The 10,741-nt window shown below is 42.3% G+C and overlaps 1 protein-coding gene across 14 annotated transcripts in view; it reads right to left on the bottom strand.

The window, feature by feature from the left end:
• Nucleotides 1-1,170: 1,170 nt before the first annotated feature.
• Nucleotides 1,171-10,741, bottom strand: part of ncoa2 (nuclear receptor coactivator 2) — a 60,399-nt gene continuing 50,828 nt past the window's right edge. For 10 of the 14 annotated variants that reach the window (XM_085172625.1, XM_085172620.1, XM_085172615.1 and 7 more), the window contains 9 exons: nt 10,483-10,683; nt 9,917-10,046; nt 9,582-9,747; nt 9,168-9,464; nt 8,071-8,151; nt 7,414-7,882; nt 6,435-6,612; nt 5,916-6,120; nt 1,171-4,687 (listed from right to left, as the gene is read on the bottom strand). In XM_085172625.1, the coding sequence (XP_085028751.1) occupies nt 4,676-4,687; nt 5,916-6,120; nt 6,435-6,612; nt 7,414-7,882; nt 8,071-8,151; nt 9,168-9,464; nt 9,582-9,747; nt 9,917-10,046; nt 10,483-10,683 (1,739 nt within the window). In that variant the 3' untranslated portion in view covers nt 1,171-4,675. The remainder of the gene's footprint in view (nt 4,688-5,915; nt 6,121-6,434; nt 6,613-7,413; nt 7,883-8,070; nt 8,152-9,167; nt 9,465-9,581; nt 9,748-9,916; nt 10,047-10,482; nt 10,684-10,741) is intronic. The other 4 variants (XM_085172628.1, XM_085172626.1, XM_085172629.1 and 1 more) reach the window with 4 other exon arrangements.

Below are 10,741 nucleotides of genomic sequence, written 5' to 3'. Positions count from 1 at the left end.
ATGAAGCTTTTAATGACTTTTACAATCAGCCCACTGTATGAAGGGGAATAGGGTCGCGATAGGAGTGCGTAATGCCCGCTGGGGGGCTTTAAAATTACTTTTTTTAAAGGTACAAACAAATATGAATCATGTGAAATGATGACTGAAATTAAAGCGGACCGCTACAAACATCTTTGTGAACTTTAATAAAGAAGCTTACCTTCTGAAAAACAATTAGAGGAGCTTCACGCGGGCGATGTGTCCGTCATGCCCACAGGCCAGAGTTTGAACAACCTCCCGTGCTGTAAAATCAAACACTGCAGACAAACGTTCAGATTCTGCCGAGAGCAGCCGAAACTTAAGAGAGGATGTGCTGCTCTGTGGTCATCTGAGGGCACCTATGCCGTATACAGCTTTCTCCTTACTCCTATTGGCCAGGAGTCAGCTCAACCTCATGCATTTCAATGCCACCCACCCCATAGGAATAGATTTTCTCAGGGCCAACCCACCCCCGTGTTCTTTGCACTTCGCAGTCGGCTCTCTTTGCCACAGTGAGGCCGATTACGAGAATGAGCCTAAGATTTCAATTTGCTCACGAGGCGTGGAGTGGATTATCGTGCTTAACACTTAGACGCTAGAAATAAAGAAGAGATTAAAAAAATAGCGGGGAAATGACCAGGCATTTATTAGATCACTGCTCCGACCTTTATTGAATACAGAAAAAAACTTAAACCAATCCCCATCAATACTTCAGTAAAGTGCAAATGTAAAGTTGTTTGCTTTTTTATAAAAGGTTTTCGCTAATTTTAAACAGGCAATTTTCTTGTGCTCTAGATCAGCGGAGCTTCTTGTGTTTTTTGGAAAAAGGAAACAAACATAAGAGGCCTACACCTTCATAAAACCATTTAAAAAGCTCAGTTTTTACTGGCGAATGAAATATTTCATTCGAAACTTTTGGCGATTCGTTGACTTGCGATCTTTTATATTAATAAAAAAAGTCTACCAATTATATAACATTTACAATAGCTTATCATATACTGAAATATATTTGTTCAACTTTGTTATGTCTATGAAAAACTAAATAAAGAGATCACAAAGTAGCCAGCTAATAACTTTTTTATGTTTCAGTTAGAAAAACAAAACCTGAACACTAATCTTCGTGCGCTAAGAAATGAAATAAGAGTCGCTCGATTAAATAATGCAATAACAGAATTCTTTATTTACAAGGCAAATAGCATCAGCGAAGCCATATTAGTTCACAACTTGCATAACTGTGGTTTTAACTTCTCTTGTATATCTAACTTTGCATAAAACGCTCACACACACTAGGGGTACAATGATCGATGCGGGTATACAGTGTGACTCGTGAACAATGCAGAAAAAATATCTCGGGGGGAGGGGGGTAAAACACAACAGTAAGCTTTCTTCAGAAAGTCCATAGAGTATATTACATATTGCTTCGGTATCCCTATGTATCATCACCTTTGTCCATACAAACAGTGAGCGGAGGGCGAGGAGATGACCCAACAAGGAACAGAGAGCAAAGGAGAACCGTGATCAAGTTCCCAGCAGCTGAGAAGAGTTGAACAATGATGCACCCATTCAATATTGTACACAAGTCATTATACAAATTTATACAGACAGCGGTGTAATGTACAAGAACGGACAAAATCTAAGGCATTATGCTAGGGTTTTTAGCATTTCAAGGTTGCATCTTAGCTCTAAGAAATTGGCAGACAATACAAAAGGGCATTTAAAGTTCTTCAAAACCATAAGTTACAGAGGAAAAAAATATTTTTGATTCATGGGTCCAAAGCCTGGATATCTGTGAGGGGCAAAAATCATTTATTTGCTCCTGTCCTCATTATAAGTGCTAAAAAGGAAAAAAAATGCACTGCTACCAACATGGCTTTAAGTCTTTTTAAAATCTTAACAATCTTTGGAAATTTTGCAAAGGGCTGTGATTCCTTTTTTTTTTTTAAATGGCTCAAAAGGCTGATTCTGCACGGCCGCATCTTTTTTTTTTCCCCTTGTACAATCAAAACAGCATCTATTAAAAAGGTGGGATCTCCTGTAGGTCTACGACAACAACAAGAACAACAAAAAAAGCACCTGCAGAACAACCAAAGCATTAATGCAGGCTTCCTTTGTTCCACAGTTGAATTGCTACAGCTTCAAATTTCATACAGAAATTAAAAGTGGAAAAAACAAGGAAAAAGAAGCAACAATGGATAACTTCAGAAACACTGAGAAGAGCACGGTGTAACCGCACATGTTGTCCACACCTCAATGCACCACCAGTCACATCCTTAGGCCTTTATGGACAATACATTCAGAGTGATTCTCTTCCTGTTTTATGATGTAACATTTACATCAGACCCTGTTGAGTGACATCATCATAAATTTCTTGTTTTTCCTGTGGGCCAAACCATGGTAACCATCAAATGGTTACTTAGAACAAATAAATAAATAAAAAGAAAATGAGTAGAATTCAGAAATCCAATTGAAATGTGAAGATTATTTGGCTTGCTCAAAGTCTGTCCTGGGTTAAAATAGTCGATATAAAAAGTTTGTTTTTTTTTTTTTGAGGAAAATCTTCTGAGGTTAGAGAAGATGACTCGCTTTAGATCTTGTGAAGGCCAAACCAACCCCCCCCCGTCTGGAGGGGCACAAGAACAAGCAGGTCATTACTGAACACTTTATAGGTGAACTAACTGCCTGAGGTCATAAAATATGGCTAAGTGTCTGTCAGAGCAGCTCTTGTGAAGCGTGCAGTCTTAACTCTGACCTCTGCTATAGAAGAACGGCTGGAGGCAGAGAGGGCATGTGTCAATATGGGGACCACAAACTAACTCCCTCTCCAGATCTCAGCCTATGCTGCATAATCTAATAGGAACGCTGTGTGTGTGTGTGCTGTGTATGTGTGTGTGTCTGTGGATGTAGACTTTCTTGGTACAAACTGCAATAAAAAAAACTGTGTTTAATACTGCATCCAAACGCAGAGGAAAAACATGTCCTTTTTCCCCAGGAAACTGTACAAAAATTATGAAAAAAAACCAAACCAAAAAAAAACCAAACCAAAAGATTCTCAAGTAATTGTTATTGCTTGTTTACAACACACAGAACATTTTGCACCTAGCAGCTTGTATGAAGCATTTTCCCACTCCAGACAACATAGAAAGCACACTTTCTCTTTTTTTTCTTCTTTTTTTTTTACTGTATGGCTGTGTTGAATTGATTTTTTTCCTTCTTTTATTTATTTTTGTTGTGTTCTATGCTAAAGGCAGAGAAGCAAGCGATAATCTGTACACTGTATACACAGCACACCCATTTACAACCCTCCCTACCTCCCGCCCGCACCCCTGTCTGCACTGTACCAGAACTTTAAGAAGGTGAAGGTTCTCCCTCCACTTCCTCAAAAAACACACACACACAACCCCTCCCCCCAAAACACTGCTCTGCTTCAGGAGGCAGTTGGGGACCAGGCTGAGAGACGTTAAGCCCCAAGGAATAAAATAAATAGGAAAGAAAATGATTTTACTTATTGTTATGTACAAACTCTGTAATTAATTTCAAACTATATTTGATTTTGACATCTTCTGAAACTACATGACCAAAGCAAAATCCACCATTCAGGTTAATAGAAGAATCTTCTCAGAAAGAATACAACCATTGCTGTTAAAATTATAAAAAGAAGTGCCTCTTTCACAATTTTAGAAATATTCTTCTTCTTGCTACTAAGATAAAGAATAATCTACAATAATTAAAATGAATCTATACAGAAAATAAAACTTAATTTAATACACTATATAAACCTCTTTAATTAATCTAATCTTAGAATTCACCATTCAAACCAGTCTTCTGCAGTGTTTTCTTCCCCCCCACGTTCAGTTTCTCTCTCTCACTCTCTTTTCTAAACACCATATTTTTCACTCTACATCTTAAATTTTCACAACAACAAAAATACAAACAGAAACAAACAAATAGGAAAAATCTAAAAAAAACAACAACAACAACAATAATAATTATAATAACAAAAACAATAAAATAAAGAACAGCAAAAAGGCAAAATCGGCTAAGTGTCTGAGCTCCATCCATAAGTGTGAACATAACTTGGGAGTATTTGCTGCCATTCGGAACTATGTGGAAATTTCTCCAACGATCCAGAGGTTGGGGGAGGGGGTGGAGAATAAAGGGAGCTCCAGGGGTAGAGAAGAGAAGAAATCAGTGTATGTGATCTTTCGAGATGAGATTGTAAATGGCCGCTGTCCACTGAGAGGAATACATTCATCTGAACAAAATCCACCCACTGCTGCCCCCTTAAGTCAGTGTACCCCACCAGGAGGCCTACAGTAAGTCACACTACGGTGAATGCAGGTGGACAGGCAGATTGACTGGCTCGTCATGAGGCTCTCCCTCCAGGAGGATTAGGCTTGTTGGGACAGATATCCGCGATCCTTCCCCAGCCAGTGTCTGAGTGGGATCCAGCTGGACAGACGGCAAACTTGAGCTGGGGAGGGGCGAGGGGTCGGGGGTCAGGGCACAGCCTGGCTGGTTCAAGGGGCAGTCGGTTGATTACGTGTTTTCTTTCTTTCTTCTCTCTCTCTCTCTCTTTTTTTTTTAAAATAATTAAAGGGCCGACGCGCTTCTTGAGCCAGGTTGATCACTGAGGTCCAGGTGAGTAGCTCCATGGGGGTCAACAGTATTTCTGCAGAGAAACGGCACACTGTAAGTCCCAACTAGAAAGGCAGTTACTGAATCCGCAATTCAACAGCAGCACATCTGACTGGTTAACTTGAACTTGAGGAACCTAAACTTGTTTGCAGAGCGGAGTGCATCGTCGGCTCAAAAACAAGTCGGTAAATCACAGATGCCTGCACTAATGGGCAAACAGTAAATAATTGAAATAATCTAAGTGCCAATATTTTTCTATAATCCTGCAAGGGAGATAAATCAAGTGACACGTATACTGGTGTGTTACAACAGTCTCAAGTGCAGACATCGAATGGCAGCCCCTTGGTTAAATATTCATGGCCCTTTATTGGCTTAAAAGCATCGCGGACAACAACAGTGCTTTCCATATACCAAGCTAACAATACCAGTGAGACAAAAGAAGAAGGATTAACTTGGACAACATTAAAACAATGATAAACACCAGCAACTAAGTGCTGCCAAAGTGAAAACATTTTCACATTTAGTGAGTGGGAGAAGTAGCTTATCTACATGCAAGTATGACTTGACCTCTCCTAATGATGTGGGGTCACACTCCTGAATGTGTGTAAAGGCTGTGGCGATTTGACAGATCTGAGGCCTTAAGGAGTCAAGCTCTCCATGTTAAGCCAACCAGCTCGTGAGTCCACGGCTGACAGAGGCCGGTCTTTGATCGGCATACCCGTCTTTAGCCGTCTACAGTCTCAATGCTCCGGCTTGGAAGTGCACATTGCTAATTACATCACTGACCTCTAAGTTCAAGTTATGCAGCAGAACTACAGCAAGAAGAGTTACGTAAACAACTAAATTATTCACTAGCCTGCTGGTTCAGTAAGTGTACCCAAACACTCGGGGTCGTATGATAAGACAAACACTGATAGTAGAAGCCAGGAGTGGAGAGAAAAGCCTTTTAGTATTTCTTGGTCCCCTGATTACTGTGTAAAACTTTGTGGGGTCCATTCAGTTAACCTGGAACTGATTTCTACAGAGTAGGACTGTAAAGAGATACCCTGAGGATATTACAGGAGTCCCTGAACACCTCTAATTCGGTCAGGCCAAGCCCGATGATGCCCGACTGTGAAAGGATGAGAAACACCAGTGGGTATTTTCTAAACCACTCAAGTTTCACCATTTTTGCTCTAACCAATTAGGAAAAAATAAAAAAGCTTCCTAATGTTGTCTCATTTAAAGAACCAATGTATCTGGACTGGCCTGAAAGTATTTACCTGTTCTTGCCCCATGGAGGGCAAGCCAGGTGAGGGACCCGAGGCCATGGACGTGACACTCATTTGTCCGGCCATCTGGCCCATGCTGCTGGTTGCCATGTTGGAGGCCAGTGACGCGTTGTTGAGGTTTATGCCATTGCCATTGTACATGTTGCTGTTATTCGGCTGGCTGAACTGCGGCGATGCCTGCTGCTGCGAGAACATACTGCGGAGAAGAGAGAAGTTGTGTAAGTAAACACAAAATCAATAATATGAATGCAGAAAGAAAAGTATGTGACAACACTCACTTTGGGGTGTGACCTGCTCGGTCAGCCAGAGAAATCTGGCAAGTTTTTCATCTTTAACAAGTGGTAAAAACAACTCTATGGATAATGGATGTCAATACTCTCTATGGATATCAACAATGTTGTTGATAATCATGAATCTCCTCATGAGCCCTTCCTAAAAATAGCTACGCATATATTCATAGAACTCGAGTTGACAACATGAACTGATGCTGTAATGATCAGCCATCCTTACCTGTTGACTCCCATATTACCCTGCGGCCATCCATTCATGTCAGGGGAACCCTGGAAAGCAGCACTCTGCTGGCCCTGCTGCATCATTGGGGACTGTGTGTGGGCCATGCGGGGTGAAAGCAGAGGGCTCTGTGGTGTACCGGGACCTCCAAATGTTCCATCTGCCTGTTGGCTCATACCTGCGGATCAAAAGAGGTCAGCCCGACTCAGCCCACGGAGACTTGTTAATAAACCAATGCAATGAGTAAGGAAGTCTAGTCGACTCCATGCAAATGACACAAACATGCCACATAAAGACAAAACACTTTGACAAGCACCTCGCGTGATAATAGCCCATTCCAGAATTATTAGCCAAAATTTTATATTTCCTTCATGCATGTGACAAATAGAAGGCAGAGAACTAGAAAGAAAATGGATTGGGAGATAGGTCAGGAGAGAGAAAGGGGAGAGAGAGACCAAACTATTGCTCTGCAGGCACCCACAAGCCATAAATAAAAAGTTCGCTAACAAACCAGATTACCAAATTATATAGATCATACCCAGGCTGCATGTCAAGCTGTTAGACTGACAGGTACCAGAGATGATTCATGTCCTTACTGATCACAATATTTAGAGTCTGGCATCAGTGTGGAGCATGAAATAATGCTTTATTGTGCTTCTAGTGTCCCCTGGTGGAGTAAGAGTGAATAGCCAGGTCACCCTTTTTGGACAGTGCACAAAATAATAAAGACATATGGCCACACTTACAGACAACTACTCACAAGTTATTCCATTTTAAAGAGGAGAATATTAAGTATGATTTGCATGATGCAATGGAAGCTGATTATTCTAGTCATCAGTATATAAAGTTACAAATTGCATGATAGCAGCTACCAAAAAGCACATGAAGCAGCTCAGGTGGTCACATCAACACACACATACGCACACGAACACAGGTTGTAGGGTGAGGTGTGTGGTTGGCTGGGGTGGTGGAGCAGTACCTGAGTTGGGAAACTGAAAGGCACTGTGCTGCATTTGGGGGCTGAGTACGGCCCCGTACTGTCCGCCCATCATGTTTGTGTTTCCCATCATCATCTGTGAGGAGGAGGAGGGAGTGGAGGAAGAGGAGGAAGTGCCATGCAGGTGGAGGTTGGGGGTAAGAGAAGGCAGGCTGGGGGAGAGAGGAGAGGGGAAGGAGCTGGTAGGGGGAGGTGACGAGGCCAGGCCTGTACTGGTACCGTAGCTGGGCGGGTAGGGGAGCTGCTGGGGGTTGGCCTGGGGATTCCGAGGGTTACTCATGCCTCCGGCGGCCATGTTGGGAGGCAGGTTGAGGCCCTGAGCCCTCATGGCCATGCTCCTTTGCTGCTGGACCTGCTGGGCCTGTTGCACCTGCTGCTGCTGCCTCTGTCTCAAGTGATTACTTAGCAGCTCCCGCTGACGTTGTGCCAACATCTGAGCATTGATGGTTCCCTTCAAGTAAGAGAGGTGGTTTGAATATAAAAACCAAAAACCCCACTAACAGCATCTACAAAAAGCAAGTCTACACAACACTGACATCATAGCCTTTAATTTACTGCAAAGCTATTAAAGAGATGAACCCTACCTACAGTCACAACATGTCTGTGCAGGCGGCTCATGTAATGATAGTGGGCATATACCTGGTTTGGAGCATTAGTTCTAAGAGGTAGGTTCACATTTGACACACTGCTCATCTGAGTCATCATTGGTTGGCGATTCTGCTGGAAGAAAAAACAGAAGAAAATGGTTGTTACAGAGAGGAATATACACTTTTTAACCCTCTGTAGCTGACGGATGCTGTGTGTCTAAAAAAAACAAACAAAAAAAAACCCAAAAACAAACAAACAGGATTTTCAAGGAAAGCCCTCAAAGCACTAACACAAAACAAAACACAAAACAAAAACAAGACACCTCCTTTCCTATTGGTGGAAAAATACATCACATCAACCAATCACACACATCTATGGCAACATGTGGTATTTGGTTGCTAAGGAAAAGGAGAAAACTGAAAGTAATGGCAAAAGAGAGCGATATAAATAGCAAGTTTTGAGACATTTAGCATGTTTGGATTCTACAGTTAGTGTGTAGTGTAGTCATGTTTTTGTTTGTGTGTGTCAAAACAATGAGGCCACTCATTGTGTGTCAATGAAGCCACTACTGAATATCAGAAATGGCCAAAAAGCCACCAAAGGCAGATTGAAATGTACACGCTATCTGCAGGTGGACAACAGGAGTCACACACCTCGAAGGTTTCATGCCGGTGTACAAATTTAGCAAACAACAATTTATATTTGCATTTCAAGTTATGAATATGAGGCATTAAACATATTTGTGGTATTCATAGTTTAAAAAAATAATTTCAACTTTATACTTTTAAAATTAAGTATAAAGTAAATTAAAAGTAGGAAAAAATTGCCAATTATATCCATGACCCTGGAGGGTTAAAACCCTTAAATAATCTAATTTTTATGAAGACAGTGTTAATCAGGATTTGAAAATGACATAATCTATAGTTTTACATTAGAATTAGGCTAAAGTCCACTGGAAGCCTAATGCGTGGCAGGTAGATTTAAAAGTTCCTATGTTGTCATCGAAGCTGCTAAAATGTCACCCTCAAGGATAAAAACACAATTCCTGTCCGTGTGTTCGATCCTAAAGAGAGAGGTTATAGTAGAGTCAAGAATCAGTGAGCAAGAGTACTTCCAGCAGTGTCAGGACAGTCTAGATTCATGTGTACCTGCTGTGACTGAAGCCGGTGCTGGAGCTGCAGTCGTAGTGTGTTGGGCTGGTTGGGGACGACGCCAGTAGGCCTGAGTCCTGGCCGGGCCGGCATTCGCATCATTTGGAAACCTGGCCGTGGACCCATCTGGCCAGGCATCGGGTGAAAACCTGGCTCTTGCATGGGGCCACCAGGGTAGCCTCTCGGTGCCATGTGTGATGCTGGGGGACCGAACTGCTGGGTGTACATGGGGGGCTTCTGATCCAACATCACCGAGGGCTCCTGGGGGAACTGGTCTGGCTCCAGTGATTGGCTCTGAAACAGGCAGCCATATATTATTAAAGAAAATGCAGCATCACAAACAAAAATAATAAAACATCACTTAAAAACCAAGAATGTTATAACGTAGGTTTGGCAGGATGGAAATCCCACCTGTTCTACCAGAGCAGGGATCCCCAGAGCACGATCGAGCTCCTCCAGGCCATCAAAGTCTTTTAGTGCGGTGTACAGCTGAGACATCAGAGCCCCCTCGTCCACTGCGCTGCCATCACTTGAGCTGAGCCCTGTATTGCACAGCAGATCATCCTGGGGTGGAGCCCTGAGCGAAGAGGAGACACAAACCAATATTTTAAAAACATTGTATTGTATATGCCACAGCAAACATTTAGACCAACAGTTAAACTATTAAAAAATATAGAAGTCTGATGAGAATAAAAATGTTAACTGTGTAAAATTATGCCACTGAGCTACGCTGGTAATGAGCTTACCTGCTCTGGTTTACAAAAGCTGTCTGATCAATTGGCATCATGCTGTCTGGCCAGGGGGCCGTCTGGTTGGGTGGAGCCTGTTGTTGTGAGAAATGGTCACCAACCATTCCAATGTCTATATCTGGTTGGGCTAAATAGGGAAGAAAAAAAGAAAAAAAAAGCTAAATATTAGACAGTGAAGTACTTATGGGTCATGATGAGGAAGCTGAAAACTTGAATCAAGAGTGAATACTCTTTAAAATAAAGGAACATGCAGGGTAGCAGATCTGAGTTAACGCCATGTGCTGCACTGTGGTTAACCACTAGATGGCAGCTTTTACAAGTATGACAAGTAGATATCTGCTAAGGAGTTTTAGATGGATCACACCTGACAACTCAGATCTAATTGCCACAAAGTACAAGTAATTTTGTTCTGGGTTTCTATACTGACATGCTGGAGAATCTGTTACACTCTTAGGGGCTGGAAAATAGCTTTATTGCATTGCTCAGTCTGAAAACCAGCAGTGTGGTTCTTTCTGCATTTAAAACATTGTAATATGTATTTTTTTGGTACACAGCGCTCTTACCATTAGGCATAATTGGAGACTGCATCATCTGTCGGGGCCCTGGTTGGCTGTTGGGCCTCATGGGAGTACCACTGGGTCCCGTCCTGCCCTGTATGGCATTTTGATGGCCAGGGCCCGGCGCTCCTATAGGAGGTGCAGAAGCTGGGCCTACCCAGCCCTCCTGCTGCATGCCTGGCCGTGGACCACTTGGAGCCATCAGTGCTGGGGGAACACACACCAATGAGAAAAATCTCAGGACAGATTTCAGTAGATGCCCGCT

This window comes from Neolamprologus multifasciatus, chromosome 9 (genome assembly GCF_963576455.1).
Source record: "Neolamprologus multifasciatus chromosome 9, fNeoMul1.2, whole genome shotgun sequence".
Classification (NCBI taxonomy): Eukaryota; Metazoa; Chordata; class Actinopteri; order Cichliformes; family Cichlidae; genus Neolamprologus; species Neolamprologus multifasciatus.
Note: the sequence above shows the minus strand (reverse complement) of the source record. Positions and strands in the feature narration are given on the sequence as shown.